At 41.6% G+C, this 23611-nt stretch overlaps 1 protein-coding gene across 2 annotated transcripts in view; it reads left to right on the forward strand.

Annotated features, from left to right (window-relative positions):
• Positions 1 to 23605, forward strand: part of ELOVL5 (ELOVL fatty acid elongase 5) — a 28019-nt gene extending 4414 nt beyond the window's left edge. Inside the window, exons 1-8 of one of the 2 annotated variants that reach the window (XM_015859248.2) lie at positions 8806 to 8842; positions 10124 to 10189; positions 11395 to 11582; positions 16035 to 16112; positions 16533 to 16704; positions 18169 to 18293; positions 20122 to 20256; positions 21691 to 23605. In XM_015859248.2, coding sequence (XP_015714734.1) covers positions 10132 to 10189; positions 11395 to 11582; positions 16035 to 16112; positions 16533 to 16704; positions 18169 to 18293; positions 20122 to 20256; positions 21691 to 21822 — 888 coding nt within the window. In that variant the 5' untranslated portion in view covers positions 8806 to 8842; positions 10124 to 10131 and the 3' untranslated portion in view covers positions 21823 to 23605. Of the gene's footprint in view, positions 1 to 8805; positions 8843 to 10123; positions 10190 to 11394; positions 11583 to 16034; positions 16113 to 16532; positions 16705 to 18168; positions 18294 to 20121; positions 20257 to 21690 lie in introns of those variants that run through there. The other variant, XM_015859247.2, reaches the window with a different exon arrangement.
• The last annotated feature ends 6 nt before the right edge of the window (positions 23606 to 23611 follow it).

Below are 23611 nucleotides of genomic sequence, written 5' to 3' on the forward strand. Positions count from 1 at the left end.
CCTAATGGCATTTGTGGATTTACACTGTCATTTACACACAGCAGCTGTCCTTGTCCTGCTGCCTCTTCCAAGTGCTCCTCTCTTCCTCTCGTGACCTTGACAAAACTGTTATTCCTCTCACCAGCTGTGTTTGCATTGACTGGAGGAGAACTGCTTCCTTCCCCTGTGCAAATTGAGGCTCTCTACTGTAAAATAAATGCCTTAGGTTTGAGTTCAGATAACACACTAGTATTTGGGGAAGCTGTGCTGATACACAGTTGGTGTCACAATTTTAGGGATGTTACAGTGAGAGACCAAAACTAACAGGTTTTCAATTGCACAATATGGTGTTTAAGCTTATTAGACTAGAAAACACATCATAATATCCTATGGCTCTAGGCCACGTGTATAACTGCTTAGTTCATAAACATGCAAATTTGCAGGTGCCTTATTTCCCAATGCTTTTTTGGTTATTTTTTTAATACTCGTACAGACATGTGTCCTCCTCCTTGGGAGTGCTGTTTCTATGCATGGAATTCAATCAAATAGCTTCTCTTAACCTTCTCCTGATGATTACTTCTTGTTCCCAGCTGGCTTTTAGAAGTGCTGATCATCTCCCAGACAAACAGTATGGAGAACCTTTGACTTAAGCAACAATAATTAAACCATTAACCAGTTAGCAGGGTGACATTCTACAGTGTTTAACCCTGCCCTTTAGAACAAGAAATTGGAGAAACCCTTCTGTGTGCTGAAGTGTAGCTTGTATGCCAGTTATGGTGTGTGGCTCTTCTCCTTGCCTAAATGCACTTATGCTCAGCTTGTTGGTACGGTCCTTACGTGCACTGGAGCTAGGCCTCCTGTGGGAGCTGTAGGGCAGCTGTGGGCAGAATGACATGAAGCTGGATTTGGCTTTGAAGGACACAGCTGCAAGCTATGGTTCATATCCTAGAATCGTAGGATCACAGGCTTGAGAGGGACCTTAAAGCCCATCCAGTTCTACCTCCCTGCAGTAGACAGGCAGCCCCCACCAGCTCAGGCTGCCCAGGGCCCCATCCAAACCAGCCTTGAACACTCCCGGGATGGGACATCCACAGGTTCTCTGGGCAGCTGTGCCAGTGCCTCCCTGCCCTCTGAATAAAAAACAGAGCCTTAGAGCCACTTGATGTGTTGTGCCCCTTAACCATGAGGGTTTACATGACTCTGTCTCTGTCTCCTGGTTTTGCAGCCATCACCAGGTTCTCAAGTAATCCTGAAATGTCCAGGGGTCCTTGAGGCAGCGCTCAGACCTTGCTTCTCATTGGTAGGCTTCTGAAACCCCTGACTTTGTTACCTGTTGTTCTGCCCTTTCAAAGCCATCATCATCTGCCTTTGAAGCGAGCAAAGACAAGCCGAAAGCCCGACGACGCCTTGCAGAACAAAAATAACATACTTTGAGACTTTTTTATCTTCTGTATTGATTTCTCGCTCTATCACCACTGCTAAGTGGTTGCATTATGGTGCAGGAAGGGATCGCTAATGTTCTTTTCAGAGGTTTTGTATCATTTTTTCAGGTCCCCCACCTAATTGACTCATTGCTTCTGGGTACAGTACAGAGCTCATTTAGGTAATATATTCAAATATAAGCTCCAGTTGAGTAACTGCAGAGCTCTCATGAACTTTGAGTTGTGTGAGCTAAATGCTCCTTGGTTCTACATCAGGCACATCAGGCTCAAATGATGTGCAGGGCTGGGTATCAGTTGCACTTAGCACAGGCCCATTCTCTGGGTGTTTGTATGGGCTGGTTCCATGTGTTAAAACAGGTACTTAAGAAACTTAAAATGGAGCTTTGAGTCCTGAAGGACACAGTAGGTGAGAACACGGTGCTCTCACCAGCACTGAGCCGGCTTTAGAGTGTGTGGAAAATGATCACCTCAGAGCAGTGCGTGTGCTTTAGTGCTCTTAGTTGCCTTTGGAGGAGATGGTTATAACCTACGTACGGCATTAGGGCTGTAAGTGAGTTGCCAAATGTGTGCATGTGGTAGATCATCAGTAATGTTAAGGGCTTTTCTACCCTTCTTCCCCTTTCATTTTTACTTTTCTCCCTTCTCCGTTTCTCTCTGCCCGTTTCCCAGCATTGCCCTTTGGAAGCTGGCTCAGCAGCTCTTCTGGGGGGTTGTTCTGCAGAACGGATGAGCAGAGCTGGGCTCTGTGCCGAGCCATTGCAGGAGTGCTGGCTGGGGTCAGCACGGGAAGGACATGAGTGAGGCTGTGGGCTTGAGCACCGCGCTTCCCCTGTCTGCAATGACGGGTCTATCTCGTGGAGAGTCCCTTTCTGCTGTTGGTATTAGATCTGGTTATTGAGTTAAACTTATCAGAAAATCAAAGTCACTGACGTTTCTTCTCACACTCCCATACTCGAGGCTTATCTTAAACTGCTACTGAGGACTCAATTATTGTTTCTTACAGTATACTGTGCTTTAATACTGAGCATTAAGATACTCTGATGAGATTCTCCTCTGTCTTCTGCCATCCTCAGCTTCAGACTGGCTGTTTTTGGTCGGATTTACCTGATGCCCCGTGTTTTTTGCTTTTTATTTTTACCATTTTCCATTTCTCTCCAACGTTTCTGTTTCTGTTGGCATGTTCTTTCTGACTGAACAAAGGTTATGAAGAAGCCCATCCTTGGTCCCTGTCTGTGCAATCTCTTGGTGGTTGGCTCTCTCTTCCTCCACCTTCCATCCTGCTCTCACAGCTGCTTTGGATTGCATCCATCCTTGGTTCTGCATTTTGCAGGACAGATGCTAATGCATCTTCAGATCTGTTTTTGTTTGTATTGTGAAATCTCAGCCCTCTTTTATGGCTGCTTTTTACAGTGCAATAATCTGTCAGTTCATGCCGTGGTGTTTACATTTCTGATATCACTATAAGGAAGCTATGTATGACATTAGCACATTCTGTATGACCTTCTGTGACTTTACATACCACATTTTCCCTTGTGCTTTCCGCCAGAACACTTCCAATATGTAAGATGTGGTATGTACAACATATTTTGGCCATACTCGAATACTGTTTTATAACTGCCTGTCTGGTACTGCCTGATAGGGAAAGGGATGGCTGTAGGGTGGAGGGAGTAAACTCATCACCTTGATGAGTGTGGGTGTTTTGTCCCTGTCTTTGGAACAGATACACCATGCTGAATTACAGTACTGACCCTGCCCTTGCTCTAAAGCTTTTGAAAGCGTGAAAAGCCTACACCTTGGCTTGTGTTGCAGATGGGATTATACACTCCATTCGTAAAGCGAAGTAGCAGTGTGTTTTACTGCTATAAGGTAGTGCTTTAACAAAACTTGCATGACCTGACAAGGTTTGTGATGGTGAGGTCATCTGCAGAACAGGGTCGGACAAGGCCTCTGGGGAGGCCCATCCGCTGCGTCATGGGGTTGGAAGGGACCCCCTGGCCAACAATTTATATCTAAGGGATTATGTGCACCATCACTAAATACCATAGTCAGCTAGCCAGCTATTAGCATATTGGAAGTCTTTCAATTTTTGAGGAGCTCAGTATAGGACACTTACTGGTGTCTGTCACATATAAGGAGTCACCACGTTGAGGAGTGACCTTGCTGGTTGTCCCTGTGCTGGGGGCAGATACTGGCACACAGTTCACCACAGCAATGGATCCTGAGGCATGGTCTTTGTATTATGTTGCAGAGTAATACCCCAAGGTCCCCCTGTTCTTTTTGTTTGAACAGCAGGTCTGGCTTCATATTGCTTCATATTCAGGAGGATTTATGGGAAACAGGATCATTTTCCTCTGGCTTGCTGTCATCGGTATCACCCCAGATATCCCCATCCCAGTCTTCAGGGGATACTCTTAGTGTCCTATAAAGTGTGCAGTGTTGGGTGGGAGGAAGCCTATGTAAGCATCATCTCAACTCTTTCTTCCAAGTTTTCCCTTTTCTTCTTTTCCTCCAGTCATTGTTTCTGCAATTATTCAGCCCTTGTTGGGCTGCTGACCTGGTGCCCCACATCACGTGCACCTCACTGACTTAGCACAGCACTTTGGTGGCACAGCCAGTGCAAAGTCTCACACAGGTACAGCCCCAGAGCCTTTTGAGATCCCCAGGGCTTTTCAGCTCTCAGTCTCTGCAGAAGAAGTGCCACCACCTGGCTGCCTGTTGGCTTTTTTGGCAAGTCTGTGAATGGAACACTGCCAGGTGCCCGTGTTATACAGGAAGGGAAAGGAGTGGGAGAGATGGGAACGAAGCATCTGTGAGAAATCTTCTGTGTCCTCTTCCTCTGCTGCTGTTCCATGGCATCTTCACTTCTGATACTGCTTGTCAATCCTGGGCAGGAAAAAATTCCATCTTATTTTCCACAGAAGTGTTTTATCTCCTTTATCCTGTGGAAAAGAGTGAGTTCTGAATGCTTCAAGGGCAGTTGTTTTTCTGAACCATGAGCTCTGCATTTACACCGTTTTGAAGGCAAGAGAGATAGAAACAAGTCTGTTTTGTGCAAGTCGGTCATTTCATCAAGGAAACAAAAAGATTCTTGAATGCATCGACCACACCAGGAAGGCATTCACAGATAACCCGGGGTTTGGCAGCTGCAGGGTTTTGTTCTGAGCAGCATAATGTCATGGCCTAGTAGTTGCATCTCAGCAAAGCTTATTCCTCTCTTCTCCTTGTTACTTTGCACACCATTCCAAGGTGTGCAAAGTATAGGTCCTGGATAGGCTCCAGGGACCAGACCTTTATTTTCTCATGCAGATGTAAGTTGACCCAAGGATGAGTCTGAGATGAGAGGAGCTGCTTTATTAATGGCGAAGAGTTTTGTAGCCCTTGTTACAGGTGGCACTTGAATGATGGGAAATAAAAGCTGTGGCCCTCTGGCACTTTAGGGTACACCCCTATTTCAGCTGTTCTCAGCAACTGGAATGCAATGGGAATGTTTGGTTGCGTGCTTCCAGCTCGTTCTTCCCTCTTGGCTGTCATCCTCAATGCCCTCCCTAAGGCTGAAGTTATCCTGTGGTGTAGCTCCAACCGCTGGCTGCAAGGAGATGAAATGCATGTGAATGTCCTAATCTTAGGACATTCAGATCTTAATTCAAGCTAAATCGAGCTAGTTGCGATCTGCTGGGAATGTGATTTAAATCAGGGATCTATGATTTGTTTTACCTCATCTATTTGATGATTATTAGATATAATGAGCTGTGGGGTATGGAGGACAGTTAACTCTTCCATGTTGAGGTACTCTTTCATATATTTGTTTCTATCCTGTTAAACACTTCAGTTACCACAGTTGTGCTCTATTTTAAAGGCAGTTGCTGCCAAAGGATTTGGCAAGGCATGGCAGGAAAAAGCAGTGGCATGAAATCATCCCCCTAATTATCAGGGCAAAGCTCTCCCTTACCCCTTCATTTTCACATTTTTTGAAATACCATTGAGGTTAAGCAGCTCGAGACTGGCTTCTCCCTTTGTCCTGTGGCTTTTTTACACTTCCCTGAGTTTTGTACAAATGATTTATTTCTAAGCTTCCTTCCATTTGTGCTGATGGAGAGCATGAAAGCTCAGCACGGTGAGTCCTGGCGAGTCAGCAGCAGACAGGATGATTTACCACCAGTGCAAGGTGGGCCGAAAATCTGCAATGCTTTGCTAGAGATACGGTTGCAAACTGAAGTTTAAAAATAGTTTACTGCATTTTATATTAAAAGAAAAAAGCAAAATCCACAGCATTCACACTTCATATGGCTTCCCATAAAACAAATGTGCTTTCAGATCAGATGGACTATGAGTTACTCTAAACTTCATGTCAGTACTAACAGACAGCACGCTTAAGGCTTACAAGGGTGTTCAAAATGGGAAGGAAATGGGCAGTAAAAGTTGCTCGTTTGGGTTATTGATTCCGTCTTTGCATTATCAAGCAGATGAGCACTTGCAAAGGGCGGAGTGATGATTGTGTTTGGATGAGGGAACATTGCTGGTTTGGACAAGGGGAAATGGATTTAAGTTGAAAGAGGGAAGATTTAGGTTGGATGTTAGGGGCAAGTTCTTCACTAGGAGAGTGGTTAGGTCCTGGAACAGGCTGCCCAGGGAGGTTGTGGATGCCCCGTCCTTGGAGGTGTTTAAGACCAGGTTGGATGGTGCCCTGGGCAACCTGATCTAGTAAAGGTGTATGTTTGGTGGCCCTGCCAGGCAGGGGGGTTGGAACTACATGATCCTTGAGGTCCCTTCTAACCCGGGTCATTCTGTGATTCTGGGAGGAGAGAAAAGAAGAGCCACCTTCGCAGTGGTGAGGACTGGGAAACATCAACTAGAAAACATTATTCAAGATTTTCAAAATCAAGTGCCTAAAATTAGGCTTTGGAGTCCTAATTTAAGAACTGAGAAAGTGGCTGATTTCCAAGATTGCAGAGCAGCCGGGCCTGATGATGCTTTGCACTCAGAGCAATTATTTATATGTCTATTTTAGGATTTTTTTTTTGAGCTCAACTTGAGGCACTTAGATTTGATAAATGGGATCTGTTATTTCAGGGCGTTCTGGAGGAGCAGGATAGAAGCTGAAGCCTTAGCAGCTCTTTATCATGATGTTCATTAGAAGGGCAAGTTCCCACTGCTGTATGAAAAACACTGATACCTTAACAAAACAAAATGTCCTGAGAAAAAACACATCTGAGTGCAGCCTTTGGCCTGTGCTTTCAGCTGCCAAGGATCACTTGTGCCCAAGCTGAGCATCTCAATAGCATTCAAGTTTTCCACCTGCACTGTATTGAGTGCTAGAAATAGACAAAGCATACAAAACATTCTGTAATGTCCAAGAGCCCTATTTAAGTAATTCCAGAGGACTTTTGAAAAAAAAAAAACTAATATTTTTGTGATAGGCTTTGATCTGCTTGGAGCAACATGAAACTACAGCCCTTGTTATGTTTGTGTTGCAGACTTGGAAGGCCAGTAATTAAAAGGGCCTGGGAACGGTTTGAGGAAAATCAGAGTTGCCTGGAGTTGCCTCATAGCTTTAAAAATATGAAAAGAGTCAAGAATGTGATCTGTCGATTTGTTTGTTCCTTCTTTGATACAGTACTTGCTACTACAGGAAGGCGAAGGCTTAGTTCCAGTCATCTCTGCTCTGTGCTTCCTGTTAATATCTTTTGTCCTCCTAAGGTAGAAGCTTTGTGTTCTCTGCTCTGGTTACAACTGAAAAATGTAGATTTCTGTTGTCTCTTGAGCTATGTGATCTGAGTTACTCCATATGTTCATGCTCTCTGCCACCCAGTCAGTGAATTTTCTATCTTCTGTATGATAGAACAGCGGACCTCGAGATAAAGGTCAAAACAACCAAGCTCTGGAAAAGAAAAAAAACCAACAGGTATTTGTGTTATGTCTGTCCAAACCTTCTTCCCCGTAGAATCTCTACTTCACTGTGCTCACCCTGGGCCTGTTACTGCCTAATGCAGCTTGCCTCAGCCAGGGCAGCTGATGCTCTGCAAGTAGCTGCAGCAGCCAAGGCCGCAGCCCCTTTGCCTGCCAACTTTAAACTTATCTCATTTTCAGAAATCAATGGTTGTCTGTGTTTCTTATTGCTTTACAAAGTGTTCTGGTAACATACAGTCTGTAGTGGGTGCTTTACAGCCTAGCAATACCCTATCTCTGTTAATAGCATCCAAGTCACAGAAGAGGTTGAATATAAGCCAAGGAAACAGACATTGGGTACTTTGAAATGACAACCTGGAATGATGACATCTCTTCCTAGTATGAACAAATTAGCAATGTACATGTTTCTTTTTTCCTTTCTTTCTTCTGGGAGTGTAGAGATGTTCATGCTTTCATTGGATCTGAGTTTCTTCACCATCTGATGAGACCTTAGTCCTTCCATCTCTCCCTGCTTGTCAGCAGTTTTGGCTTCTGCTGGACTTTTGTAGCGTAACACAGAATGTTATCTCATGGCCTTCATGTGTGCCAATGGCTTCTATCCAGTGCTGCTAATAGCTTCACAATGCTTTGAACTAAGGCGTTTAATATATTGGTCACCTGTGAGTGGGGGTAGATGGCTGAGTTCTGAATTCTGGTCAGACATCTGGCAATTTCATATCTGGTGTTTGCATATCTTAATACTTGTAAAGAATTTCACAGTAACAGTAGCAGAAATGGATCTGGGCACATCACAGACCTTTTTGCTGGAAGCCTTAATGGCTTTTTTGATGAGTTTCCAAACTCTGCTCACTTACCATCCTAAAAACGATAAAGAAAGAGAAAGTAAGAGCTGTTTTCATGCTGCTGAACATAATTGATAATGTCAAGTAATGAGGATGGATCCTTTCTTCATTTATGAACACCATTCTTGACCTTGTTGAGGCTTATTTGGGAGCAGTCCCATGACTTTTCTGCGTACTAAGAGGGCATTTAAAATACAGTGCATTTTTCAGAGTGTACTGCAGGTCTGGTTTCTGTCCTTTAATGGGAGTACTCATAAATTCTGAGGAATCCTCCATGTGTCTACACGTAAGACTCCCCAGCATCTGTAAAAATCAGTTCTTTTTGTTTTATTTTGCTTAAAACACCAGATCCTTGTTTTTCTAGATTAAACATTTGGATCTTAAGGAGTGAAACCTGTTGTAGGTCATCAACTTGAGTGCTCCTAGATTCTGATCCGGCCTGTCCTGGTGTTCTGGGGTCCTACTGCCCCTACTGGCCTACCCCCTACTGGGGTCCCACTGCGGTAGCAGAGAGGATGGTTCATTTTCTGTCCAGTGTTGAACAGCACGATAGAGGAAATGATGTATATATATAAAAGTACCTGTTTTAGAAAGCAGAGGCTGACATAATTGGGTAATTGTCTTTCTGACTTCAGGTACCAGTGGTTCCTTGCTGTGGTATGTGACTCCCAGGTAAAGAAGCACCATCGTTATCTGTTCATGTATATGGTGAGCTGCAGGATATATTTGCAGTATTAGGAAACGTGCTGCTTACCGTGTTTCAAATAGCAACTGGTTTAATTTTTCTGCAAGTTGATATTCCTCTGAATTGGGAAACTATTCTAATTAAAAAAGAACCCTTGTAGTTGCTGCGGTCGAAGCAGTGTTTAATGTTGTGCAGTTATTGGCAGCAGACTTGATGCATTTTCACATGACCCCCCTCTGGAACAAAAGCAGATTGTTTCACTCTGTTTTTGTATTATACAAATGAGTTCGTTTTGAAACAATTTCTTTTTGTTCTGCAAATTCTGGCAATTGACACCAGGTGTAGTTCTTCCTCCACCGTGCATTTATATTACGCTGTATAATTACTGTGGAACAAAAGCTACCTGGGGCAGCAACCCTCTGAGGTGGGACCTGCAGCTCTGCTTGGGGATGCACCTGGAACCCCGCACACCGTATCTCCTTGGTATCCCATTCACTGTTCTGCTGCCCTGACCTAATATTTATTTAACTTGTGTAAAAAAGGAATATCTTAAAGGCAGTGTTCTAACAGGTAAAGGTAAAAAGACCCAAAACCAAACAAGATGAGCTTCTTTGTTGTTAGCTATATACAAGCTTGAAAACTCGCATAATGGTTTCAGTTTCACTTTATGTCGACTTCCTATGGGTCTCTAGCATTATTTCCATGTAACTGAAAATTGCTGTTAATGTGAGTACTTAAGTACTGTTAGCTGTGTGGGCTGTTAATCAAAGCTGTAGTCAGTCACCTATTCACAAAGCGATAGAGAGCCAGTTTTCACGTTGTTCCTTCCTTGTCTCCTCCCCAGCTCGTGTTATCGACTATTTGGAGTTTTGTGCTAAAATGGCTTCATAGTATTTATTTGGGAATTCCAATGTTCCTTGTTTTCAAGGTCCAGCCCTCCTCTTCATAGAGTGATGTTGCAAATTATCATCCTATATTTATACTCTTAAAATACTGAACTAGAAAGAACCTTGGGTTAATCTGAACTTAATGTTTTAAACCTCTGCGTTTCTGTATCTGTGATTAAATGCACGTCTTTACAGCTGTGGCTCTCTGACACTAGAATATGTTTTCTGTACTTGATATGTGCTAATAATTGTCCAGCATCTGTCTGCGATTTTTGTACATTAGTATTTTCTTTGTTAACCTGAGCAGTTGGTATTCAGATCATTAAACTGTTTCTGTGCAATAAAAAAAATAACTTTCTCTTCATTCTTCCATTTCACCAGATTGTAGAATGGAACGTCTGGATCAAACAATCAATAGCTACCTGGATGTGTGGCTTGGGCCCAGAGGTAGGCTTTTTCAGAAAATAAAATAGTATAACTGAATCGAAAGAACACAAACTGGAGCATAAGAAGCATAAGAAAGAACACTGATAGCAAACTGACTTCAGAAAGTGATCAGTTTTCTTAGTATCTACAGAGCAACATAACGTGTGATTCATTAAGAAATTAAGAACCTCTCAGTGCATGTTCTCTTCTGACCTGAAGAGCTACTAATTTTTCAGCTACAGCAGTCAGAGATGCTGCTCTCTTTACTAACAACATGCCACTGTTGCCCTCAGTGACCTACATATCGCACTCAGGTCTTCACAGGTTTTGTCTTAGAAGTTAATACTAGGTTGTTTTGGTGGTATAGGGAGCCTGCTTTGGCAGGGGGGTTAGACTCGATGATCAATAGAGGTCCCTTCCAACCCCTACAATTCTGTGATTCCGTGAATCTTGTTGGAATTTGCATTTAATGGAATAAAAATGCTCCTACCCTCATAATTGGAGCTGCTTACTTCACTTCCCCTGAAATTTCTTTTTAAAGGATCAGTGGTTTTGGTAGGTTCTTCACTGGGGAAGTGTACGCAAGTATAGAGCAGAAATCCTGCTCTGTATGAAGGGAGAGACATTAACACCAGAGAAGACAGTGTCCTTGTGTGAGGGCTTTCATCCCGACTTTGTGTGATCCCGTAACTGGGGTGCATAGTTAACACATGTGATGATGCTCAGTGCTTGATTTGAGAGAACAAGAGATGATGATAGAATCTTAGGATCATAGAATAGCTCAGGTTGGAAAAGACCTTAAAGGTCATCGAGTCAAACAGCAATCTAACCATAGTACCCTAACTCTAACAACCCTTTGCTAAATCATGTCCCCGAGCACTGATGAAGCTTCGCTTTATAGATGAACGCATATTTGGCATTCAGGATGGATGAAGCTTCTGAGCAGCTGTTAGTATTTCACTAATAATAATTAGACAATAGGTTAGAAATATCTCTGCCTTACAAAGATTTATGTTTTCTGCAACAACCATGTAACTAAAATCTTGCTTCTGAAGTTGTTTGTAATCGGTAACGTAGCCCATGATAAAAAGATTTGCTGTTCTTCCTTCATCTTTCTCTGGTCATTCTGACACTAGAATTGTTCTTGAGCCAAGATTTTTCTGGATTCATTGAGTTCTTCCCCATTCAAAAGTCTGAGTGTTTGTAATTTTGTTTGTTTGTTTCAGATCCCAGAGTAAAAGGATGGCTTCTTCTGGAAAATTACACACCTACCTTTATCTTCTCAGCCTTGTACTTACTAATCGTATGGCTAGGACCAAAGTACATGCGGAACAAACAACCATTCTCATGCAGGGGGATTCTAGTGGTCTACAACCTTGGACTCACACTGCTTTCTCTGTATATGTTTTATGAGGTAGGAGAAATGATTTGGGTTGGGGTTATTTTGCATCATTAAGCCTAGAAGACAGGCTTAACTTGATTGCTTTGATTATGCAACATACTTGGTAGCAAAACTGTGTCTTGTTTTGGAGTGCAAAATGTGTTTTATTTAAATGTGTTTAATCACACTCACACTCTTTGCATCTCTTTGTGTAAGCTTGAAGTAGCTTCTCATGTCCTCTTAATTTTGCTGAAACAATCAGATCTAGACAGTTGCGATTCATCTGTTTTTGAATGTTAAAATCTGAACATACAAATAGATTTCAAACTGAATTGGACTTTCTGTGTACTTATTTTCTTCCTTAACAAAATGAAGATTTAGGCACTATTAAGTTTTCTGCTTCCATAGAGCAATTTAGCTGCTTGTAATTGAGATTGCATGCCTGTGATTAACGTGCAAATGGGAAACTATGGCAATTTAAATAAGAATGTGGTTAGTAAATGATGCAGCATGTGGCTTTAAGGTAGGAATATTGTGGTTTGCTTTTAACCAGAAGCATTTCTCCTTTTGGTAAGGAGTTATTTCATTTTCAACATGGAATTACAAACAAGAACTAAAACTGCTGCTTTCCTTGAGTGGAAGAGGGGAATATTTGCTTAGAAATACAAGCAAGTTGTAATTCTTAAAGGTTTGTAGTTTATAGTGTTGTAAGAGGTGAATTTAGGTAGGAAGTGATTTAAACTTAAAGCAATTTCTCTTGTATAGTGAAGAGCTTAGTCAAAATTGCTGTATTGATTTGGATTATGGAGAATTTTGATACTTAATTCTTTAGGGTAAGCCGTGTGGGATTCAGTAGGTACTTAGAACAGTTTGCATTCTCTATTTGCCTTTGTTTCTTATCTTCCTTTCAGGGTATTCTAAATGTGAGTGTGTGAGGAGTGCGTACAGAATTTGTGCATTGATGTTTAACACACAGTGTTGCTGTGGACTTAATTGACAATACCCACATTGTTAGTTTATGCTGAGATTATTTATAATAGTACAATAATTCATATTATTTTAACCTTTATATTACAAGTGCCAACTTTCCTTCGGCTGTATGGATAAACTGCTCAGAATAGCCAGTCTTCCTCTCTTGAATACTTGAAATAATTCTCATAGTTTCCAAATGAAAACTACTGTATAAATTTAAACAATAGAAAAGATTTGAACTGCTGATTATAGGCCTTTATAAGACTTTCCTTAAGTGAAATAGCTAATAGTGAATAGGTTACTAAGAAAAGTTTATGTTGAAGTTCTTTGTACTTGCAACCACCTGAACAGCTTTTTTACTGTCAATTCTCAGTTAAAACATGACAAGTATTAAGATTTATGCTCTCTGTAAAGTAAAACACTTCTCATCAGTTTGAGCCACCCTTTCTGTAAGGAAGTTTTTCCCAACTAAATGTCCCCTGGAGCAACTTGAGGCCTTGTCCTGTCACGTAAAGCTGCAGTGTTATGACGACTCATGATAAACTCATGATAGCTCTTGATAGTTACAAAAAAAGTGCTTTTGAGATCATCTTGTAAGCAAGTTTGCTCTTTTGTAGCCTACATTGTCTTAGAAGACCACTGGGTGTCCTTTACTGTGGACATTCCATTGCTGCTTCCCCGCTGATGAAGCAATGGTGTGCTGGGCTTTAGGGCTACAAAGGCGATGAGGGGACTGGAGCATTTTGCATTTCTTTGCATTTCATCTGAATTAAACTTTTATCAGACCTAGTTTGAGGAAAGTCATAAAACAGCACCACATACAAACTTGTTCAGTATCCCGTCTGAAAATAGATTCTTTTTAATAGCTTGCTATTAAACTCCTGCCTGGGAGTTTCTCCTGAGTTACAGCTGTCATAGTTCAGCTTGTGAATCATAGCATCACAGCTCAGTTTAAGTGTTGTGTGACCAAAGCATGGTATTAAGGTGAGGCCTCTCCCACAGGCGGTTCAGAATGGTGCAGGTATGCTGCTTTACTTTGGTAGCAGATGTGATAAAAGACACGTGCTGCACCATTTTGAGGAACTCAGTCACGGCACAAACATACCATAAAAATGAAAGTTAGAGAGAAAGAAGAGAATCATACTAAAGCACAAAAGCGACTTCAAACTGCAGTGTTTTCCCTGGGGCTGAAGAACATTGACTCGGGGTGCTATATTAAGTGGATTATGAAGGAGCTGTCCTCTTGGTGTGTCATTTAAAAATGGCAAACGCTGAAAATGATTACAGTCAGCCTTTTCTGGACAGGCTAATTTCTCACGAGAGGATAGCCTGTGGCCGTGCATCAGCAGTGCCATTAGCAAGCCTGGGCTCCTGCCAGCCTGGAGCTGGAGGACTTCCTGGGGTCAGCCAGCCAGGAAAGGCCACCTTGGGCCTAAAGCAGCTGTAGAAGGGCTCAGGAGGTGAGAGCAGGCCACAGGAAGCACAAGAAATGACTTCAATGCGCCTGCTGACAATTTGTGACACCTACGTTACAGGAGAGTAGCTCCATTTGTCATTTTGTGCATGGATGTGCCCGGCTCTGTACGCAACGCAGCCATTTGGGATCTGCTGCTCGTCAGCTTTCAGAGCAACCCATTGTTGTTGTTTTCTGAAGCCTTCCAGCATGTGCTGAAAGTTCTGTGGCTGCACAAATGGTGGTAGCGCAGCTGACTCCCTCTGAAGAACCATTGCCTGTGGGTGCCCTGTGTTACTCAAAGCAAGGCTCATGGGCAGTAGTATGAGAGAGCTCATGGCACCTTTTGATGTCTTAGTTTCTTTTGGAAAGGAAGGCTTGATTTTATTTATTTCTTATATATATATATACGTATATATATTGTTCAATTTATATTTTTTCTTTTTAACTGTGAAAACTGTATGAAAACGTCTGTAAGCTCTTAGCAACACCGTTACAGCGCAGTGTGGTCTGTTGGATGAACTAGTGGGTACCCATAAAACCCTACAGGCTTTCCCTCAGTGCCATCAGAACAGCTTGGTGTATGGCTTGTCCAGAAAGGATAGCTGGTACCTGGATGAGTTCTCTTTGCTTTTTGGATAGAGAAATTGCTTGGGTATGCTGCTGATGCACAAGGCTGCCTTGCTGTCACTGTGGCATGGTAATATTGATTTTTCTTCATTAGGTGAGGTAATGTCAGGTCTTTATGTTATGATATTACTGGATGTCTTTTTTTCCCCCCCCCACTAAATAGTGGCCATAATTCTATTTCAGGAGGTCTAAAATAATGACCTAGACTGACTGGGTATTTTTAAAGGTAATTTAGGGAGAAAATGAGCCATGAAAGAAATAACATTAGGGAAAGGTCATTTAAATGATAATCTTTATTGTACCTTTTGGAATTAATTTCCCACTTACAGTTCTGGACAGCGTTTAATAGCACCAGTTGTTGTAGTCTTTTAATCAACTGATTATTTTAAATGAATTATGGTACAATGAGTTTTTAACCATGGCCTTACAAAGCTTTCTTTTTTAATTCTCCATGCGTGAAGGTAAGGCCTAGAATGGAGGAGCCACTTGTGCAGGATGTCTGTCCCTGCTTTTAGAAGTTTATTTAGGTTGCCTTCCCATTCTTTTTACAATTGGCAGCAGGCTAACTTACCTGTTCCTCTTCTGATGCTATTTCCAAGAGGAACAAATGTCTTTAAAAACATCAAGCAGGCTCTTCTGTCATGATTATTACTTTAATAGAAGCACTGATGGCTTCTTAAAAGTCAGAGGCCAGAACCACCAGGGTGGTTTTAAAAGTAAATAGCTTAAATAGCAAGCTGCCTCCTGGCCACGGCATGAGCCAAGACATTTGTTCTCATCTCGTCCTCACACCTACTGCCCTCTCAGGTCTCATCCTCAAAATCTCCCCTTCCAGGTCTCTTCCATTTCCCCCTGCTTCAACCTCTCCCTTTGTAGTCTGCCTATTCCCCATTACCTCAGACACAGAGCTCAGGGACAGCAGTGTGACCCACCAGATGTGGGAAAAGGATGGGACATGGGCAGCTGGCGGTGGATCTGGATTCCACCTTAGCTGTTAACTGCTAAGGACAGCAAAGCTGAAAGGTTACATGGCTGAAAAACTGTAGTCAGATCTTTATGTTTGTAATTGTATTTCATAATCTTTGGCATTACTAATTACAGTTTGTAATCTTTGGCTGTTCCCTTTCCCCAACACTGAGATCATCAGCTGAAGGGAGAATGTGGCTAGGAACAAACACGTGCTATGTGGGATAAGGTGGAGCGCCATCTCCTACTTTCATTTTGTTATACTACAATTGGAAGGATTTCTATTAATTCCCCCTCTGTTGTGATTCAGGTAGTGCTTGGAGCTGAAAGCCAGCCTGGTGTCACATTGAGGTGTCCACAGATGCCTCGTCACCAGGTGTCTCCCAAAGCTTCTGTCAGGATGTGGGTTGACAGTGAGGCATGGTGTTTTCACTGAGTGACACTTTGTTCTTTGCTCTCTCCAGTTGGTGACAGGAGTATGGGAAGGAGGATACAATTTCTACTGTCAGGATACACACAGTGGAGGTGAAGCTGATATGAAGGTAATGTAATCAGGACTTCAAGCTAATTACATTTCACATTGTCTCCTTGAACGTAAGCGGAAAGCAGAATGGTATCGATTATGCAGGATTTGTTCAAGCTGTGTGTTTTTTCCTTCCACAGAATGGACGGGTAATGCATAATCAGACATAAGAATTAATCAACAGTATATTCATTGATATTTACAGTTTCAGTGAACAATTATATGTACATATTCATGTGTTCCCAGCTCAAAAAACAGGGTTGGTCTCCAGTCTGTATCTGACCACCATGTGGGCCATTCTCTGTCTGTGGGAAGGTGTGGTGGTTTCTTCTCAGACCTTGCCTTTACAGGCAGCGCTACAGCGTTTTTTGCCATAGTTTGCTAAATATTGTCTGGTCACAATGTGCAGTGCTTTTAAGACTTGTTTCCTCCTTTCTAGATCATACGTGTCCTCTGGTGGTACTATTTCTCCAAACTCATTGAGTTCATGGATACCTTCTTTTTCATTTTGCGGAAAAATAATCATCAGATCACTGTCCTGCATGTCTATCACCATGCAACGATGCTGAATATTTGGTGGTTTGTTATGAACTGGGTGCCTTGTGGTCACTGTAAGTACTGGGTTATGATGGGATATTCTTGCATCAGAGGCCTTATTTTGGTCTTCATTTGGTCAAATCAAACATGTCTGGTATCTTCAAGTGCAGGATGCGTTGTTTCTGACACTAAGCTATTTTGCTGAATTGCAACTAGTTCTTGCAGATATTAAGATGCCTGCAGAGTGTCTAGAAAATACATGACTATAGCCTGAAGATTTTGCTTGGCAGTGTGACATTTGCTAACTGCAGCAGTCCAGGTCTGGCACCTGTCAGACTTGCTTTCTCATTTTTTGGAGACCCTCAAATGAAGCAGTGTTTTTTTCCAAGTAAGGACCAGAAATTTGTTTTGACTGCAAGATGAGTAATAGTCTTTAAATCTGTAAAGTTCACTTGAGATGTTACTTTCTCAAATTAATCTCATCTTGTAACCAAAATGAATGATTTCAATTAAAATGTTGTCTCCTGAGCGCTAATGAACTTGACTGAATGTGTCTGAAGTAAAAGGTTTTCACGTCTCTCTTGTCTAAATCCTTCTAACCTCTGGCAACTTTGCCAGATTCTTTAATGCCCTTTGTTTTTAGCTAGTATCTAATTTACTAACTGTACTAGCAGGGTTTCGTTGTGGTTCAGATAAGCAGCTTATAGATTCTGGCTTTCTTGAACATTCATCCAAGAGAAGCCATTTGAAGTCCAGTGGATGTGAACTAGCAGCAATGCAGACCGAGTAGTTGGATTGCTCAGGAGTCTGCTTTCCCAGCCAAACAACATAGAAACTCATATTTGTTTTGTGTTGTCAGCACAACAGTGAGTAATGCTGAACTTATGGGAAGCGTGCATCCAGAACCACATTTTCCTCTAAAGAAGTCAATCTCTGTTTATAGAACAGTCAAAAGTGCAAGTGCTTAGAGTCTATCATGAGTTTTTGTGGTCTTGAAAATACTTTTGTGCTATTTCTGGTGATGTGTTTTTCTTCTTCCTACCAATCTCTGTTGTGCACGATCATCCAGTACCACACAGTGTGGTGCTCAGCTAAAACTGAAATGTGCTTGATGACTAAAGGTGCTGCAAATGAGGACAAATGGAATGGTTAGCTTTCACATGCAGGAGATGCCTGTTGCTTTTGCTTATAAATGACCAAATAGGCTCCCTCCCAGAAAGTGAAACTGGCCTAAAATTAGATTGGAGAAGCTGTGGGTTGTTGGGCTTGTTTACATGACACATTTTTATCAGCTTTCTATTGAGAAGATGGAGTGCAGAAAAATAATAAATAGAGCAAACTAATCAGAAGGCTGTTTTCACACACAGTCGCGAAGCATTTCACTCAGTTGAGTCAACATAAGTTTCAGGAGAGTGGAGTTTTTTGCCTTTGTTCTAAGAGAAATCATATTTTAAATAGTAACATTTTGAGCTTTTGTTTCCATGACACAGCATTTTCCAGGTAATTCAGTGTACTTTCTTTCTCCTTTGCTGTTTCAGCTTATTTTGGTGCCACACTGAACAGCTTTATCCATGTCCTCATGTACTCCTACTATGGATTGTCGGCTGTTCCAGCGATGCGTCCTTATCTGTGGTGGAAGAAGTACATCACTCAGGGGCAGCTGGTGAGTGATCAGCTCTTGTGGTGCTTCAGCAGGTTCTTGTATTATCAGTGGGATCTTTTTGCCTTTACCAACAGAAAGTTTTGGTGTGGGCAGAAGGGGAAATGAAATCAAAAAGCTTTTACATCTTCATGCACACAAACCACTCTAGAAATCCAGCTTCTGCCTCTCTGTTTGAGCTGTTTTCAGGACAAAAGGGAGGTAGGAACGGATGGCATACACAAATCAGTGCTGAGCAGCTTAGGATCTTCCTGTATCTCCCCAAGCTGTGTGGCAAGAGGCGTTTGGGAATCACAGCACTGGGATTTTGGGTACCTGGGAGCTAGAGAGGAGGAGCCCGTATATGTAGTGTGCCTGTCAGAGTGCTTGTTGCTCAGGCTGATGCTGAGAGGGCAGGGCAGAAGCAGAGTGCTGCACAGTCTGGAACTAACAAGGCCCTTCATTCTAGTCCTGCAGGACAATGGATTTTCTGTCCCACTTTTTGCATGCCGTTGCAAATGGCTTATTAAAAACTGTTCAATATTTCTGGTCTCCTTCCGCACTTTAAATGGGCAGATTTTTTTTCACTTGTAATTCTGCGTTGTGCCCGTTGCTTCCATTTGTATTGTTTCCTGGGTGTACAGAGATAAAGCCTGATTGCTGTGCACTATGGGCTAAAAGAACATTGAAATCAAGCAGTGAGGCATGTGCTGCAGTGATGCTACGTGTTCTGATGTGTATAACATGTCAGAGCAGCACAGGGAAGTGTGCATAGGCATTTTGTTCTCCCCATTTTATTGATGGGAAAGACAAAGCCTAGAGATATTTAAAATGATTATTTCCTTTTATGATTCTTTTTGTCCCCTCTCAGACCTGTGATTAGGGTTAGTACCATTTGCTGGTGATCATCAGCGATTCAGAATTCAGTTCTCAAGATCTTTTTTCTGAGCATAGTTTCCTGCAGAAGGACGGCGAAGCTCAGTAGGGCTCTATGTGGTTTAGCAGGTTGCTTTGTTTTGTTTTGTTTCCCTTCCAGATTTAGGCCCTGTTCTTCATCTATGCTGTCTGAGCGCTGCAGAGTGCAATTGCCTTTGCGGTGTAACTGCTCCCCTGGCTATTGTCACAGCACTTCCACTTCCCTGCCCGCTCTGCATGCGTAACTAGTAGGCCAGCAAAACAGCAGGACAGAGCTGTCTTTCTCCTTTTAAATAAACATTCCCTAATCTGGTAGCCTTCGTGTAAGGATGATTTTTTTGCCTGAAGGCCTTTGCAGCACATAGGCCCAAACTGTTATTGTTTTTTTGTTTTTTTTTTTTCCAAAAGCGGAAACTAAATCATTACAGATGTAATGAACCCCTTACCTCTTCCACGCCCCCACTCCCCCAGTTTCTCTGCTTTGTATGTGCAGTTTTTGACTTAAAATTCTTTCACTGGATCCCTATACAGGGTAGTCTCAGCCTGTGGGAGAGATGACCCTGGATTTTTAGCAGAGCTTCTGTGTTAGGCTGGCAGAGCCAAACCCTGGTGAGCTCTCCCCTGGGAGGTGGTGGGCTGTGTTCCCTAGGGCACTTATAAACCGATTCTATGTAGGTTACAGTAATGCTCTAAAATGGAACAATATTAAATAAAATCACTTAAGCAACAGAATATCACAACCTTGAAAGTCTTGCTAAATCGTGTTTATTTTGTTTTAGTAAAATAGAGAAGATAAATGCATCAAACTTAGGGGTTTTTTTGACTCATTTTGGAGACACTTAATTAGGTTTTGGTTGATAATGGCTTTTTCCCTTCTTGCTCTGACGTGCTCTGGTTTTTGTTTTGTTTTGTTCTGTTTTGTTATTTCTTTCCCCAGATTCAGTTTGTCCTGACAATCTTCCAGACCAGCTGTGGTGTTGTTTGGCCATGTGCGTTTCCTCAGGGGTGGCTGTATTTCCAGATTTTTTATATGATTTCTTTGATTATCCTCTTCACAAATTTCTACATTCAGGTAAAAGTCATATTATTCGTAGATTCTTTGTAGCATTCTGCTCGTTTTGTATCACTGGAAAGTTGGTTTACAGAAAGATCTGCTTGAAATAACCTTTTCCTTCCTGCAACATGGAAGCATTTTTAGTGTATTATACTTGTTGGTCTGCCCACAACGTTGAGAGCTTCAGTTGTGTTGTCTACAAAAGTGAGAACTACTAGAAATCTCTGTGAGCAGAGTATCACAGAAACACATTTTATGAATACAGTTTTAACTACAGGTAAGGGAGGGAAGGAGATTAATTTAGGAAACAGGTTTTCCTTTTGAGATAAAACAGCAGCCTGTGAACCTCTGAAGTGCACAAGGGAATTGTTCCCTAATATTCTTAAAGGGTAAATGCTTAGTTTATTTCCTGAGAAACGTCTGAAACTATCAGCATACAAAAATCTGGTTTGGGTTCACCTTTATAAGCATTTTCTATATGGAAATTAGCATTTTGAATTGAGTTTCTGTGGCATTTGTTTCATGTCTGAACAGATCTAGGTTCAGTCTGTGTTGTTTGGAGTAGGTCACAGTCAGGCTCTGGGCAAAGATGTCCCTGTCTTCAGGAAATCAAACCCGTACAATCTACTGCCCCCAGACAAGCTGTGTTACCTGGTTTAAATGTCTCTTTAAAGAGCTGAACATTTTCAGGTCTGGTGAGAGTGACCGTGGAAGGAAAGAACATAGTAGGCGTCACCTTTCTGATCTTTTGGTATTTCTTAAAATCACTTCCTGCATATGAACATGCTAATTAAAGATGATCGTATATTCCAAATATGACTCTACTTCCTTCACCAGTGTTACTCACATTTTAACTTTCCTTCGTGTGCACACTTTGGAAGTGCGTTCTCATCAGGCAATTGAACCCCTTTGACAAAGATAAAGTCGCGTGTGTTTTTTGACTGTCGGTAATTTTTGTGCCCCGAGTCTTTTGAAAGCTGTTAGTTTTCACTTCTTATTTGCTTTGCAAGTCCACTGCAGCAAATTTGTTTCATATTTCTGTCTCTGAAACTGCCCTCGCTGTTCTTGTTTACCCAGTTCTTGTTCTGGCACTGCTGGAGACAGTCACCTGCAATGCATCAAACCTCCCTCCTCCCTTGTCATTTTGAGTATATTCTTGTGCCATAGTCTGCTCATAAAATTGCTTTCCTGCTTCTAATTTACTGCTAACATAGTACTACCAATGCTACAGCAATCCCTGTTCTTTGCCACTGAGTTAATTCTGTTCTTGTGATGAATGAAACACACAATAGAGCCTCATACACAAAAAATGTTATCTTGTTAGACTCTGCCGCCAGCGCGAGGCCTTTGGAAATGAAGGATGCAATTTTACTTCTCTGCTTCTTGAATTGCTGTGAGAAAATTGTCTGAAATCTCTTTAAGCAAAACCATGTGTCTTTCCGTATATTCTAGACTTACAACAAGAAGGCGTCCTCGAGGAGGAAAGAGTATCAGAATGGCTCTACAGCCACTGTGAACGGGTACACAAACAGCTTTTCTTCTCTTGAGAACAATGTGAAACAAAGAAAACAAAGGAAGGATTGAAGACCAAACTGAAAAACCATTTTGATAACCCCAACAACAAAATCATCTGATTGTAAAAGCACAATAAGAGTTGTGCACTAATACTCTAATGGCTACTGTAACTATTCCTGCCTAGAATAGTGTGACTTATGTAGGACTTAACCAGTGCAAACACCCTAGAAACTATATACAGAACATAAAAGTAGGTTGAAGTTTAAAAGTAATTCTGGGCTGTCACTGACCCCTCTATAGACTGTGGAAGGGAGTATTATTGTAGTATACGACACTGCTGTTGCCTTACTAGTCAATACGATAGGTGCTGAATTATGATCCACAATTTGGAAACACTGTAATCTAAACTCCATTTTTTTTACTGTAGATCATGCATGTGATTGTAGAGGTGATTTGTACGATGCTGGTTTCAGTAGTTTAACACACATGCCTTAAATTAAAAAGCAGGGCCCAAAGCTTACAGCTGGTTTAAAAATTGGGGTATGTTTCAACTTTTCGGTTGACTGACTTTTTATTAAAAAGTCACGTAGAAGAATCCATGATCATTTTACTGGTCTGTACGCGATACACAGTGTTCAGTATCTCTTACGTGAGACAGTGAATTCAGAAATGGTGCGTTTAGTTTTGTATATTTGGCTTTAACTGACTACACAGTCACAAACCAGATGGAAAAGTTATTTTACCTTTTTAATAGATCTTATTTTTTTATTTGAAGTACGTCACTGCTGTAAAATTAATTGGCGCTTACTCAGTCCAGTAAGGCTTAAATATTTGTCTCTAAGGTTTAGGGTATATACAGGGTGGACCCATCTTTTATTTTCTCTTTTCTTATTTCTGGGAATCCTTAAATGCTTAATGAAGAGTGGTTTTTAATATGGAAACTGGCAGAATTTCAAGTGTTGTTCCCATAGCCATATCCACACTTTAAGAGCTACTGTTTAAATCTGTAACATATCCAGAAGTGTATTTAAAAACAAAGACAGAAGGACGCTTTTCTGATGGAATCGTCTGTACTGAAGTTGGTATCCGTGTTGGTCTTCATGTAGCCTACGTTCATCTTTAAAACGTGCCTGACAAACGTCTTTTCCCAAACAAGCAAAATTAAATGGTCTAAGTCGTACGTAATGTTTTACTAAGTGTTACTGAAATGTGCTGGAGATGTCTGCTTCTGTAGTGTCGGTTGTGTTTGTCACCAGTAAAGTCTTGGCTTGTTATCCCAGGATTTGTTTAGAGAGCTTCTAAAGTTGCTCCTGTAAAATGTTGCCTTGCACACAGGAGGAGCCAGCTGCAAAGCTGAGATCTGTTGCTGGGACGTTCCTCTGGTATCTGCTGTGGTGGAGCCTGGCTTATGAATGTCACATTCATTAAGCTCTGAGAAATAGAGTTGTGCAAGATGTTCAGTTGGTTATTGCTCAAGTTTAGCTATTTTTGATATTTATATAAATGCCAGTTTTAACTTGTTTAATTTTTTCTTTTTTTTAAATTAAAATTTTAAAAAATTTTTTGCACATCTCTTAGGGAATTAATAAGTTTTTCCTGGTAGCCTTGTGGGTTTTCATTCCTTGTTTTGAAGGAGACAGTGTCTGTCATGTTTACATTATCGAAGCTCGTGTGTGTGTCTTCATTTCTAGGTACTGGTTTGCAGAGTCTTTACATAGCTCAGTACAGCAGCTATACTGTTCAAAATAGGCTGTCTAAATGTGCTAGAAATAAACTCTTGGCTCATCTGAGTATACCTACGTTGTTAATGTTTGACATGGTTTAATCATTAAAACACTTTTGATGATCTCTGTCTGAA

This window comes from Coturnix japonica, chromosome 3, assembly GCF_001577835.2.
Source record: "Coturnix japonica isolate 7356 chromosome 3, Coturnix japonica 2.1, whole genome shotgun sequence".
NCBI classification, from domain to species: Eukaryota; Metazoa; Chordata; class Aves; order Galliformes; family Phasianidae; genus Coturnix; species Coturnix japonica.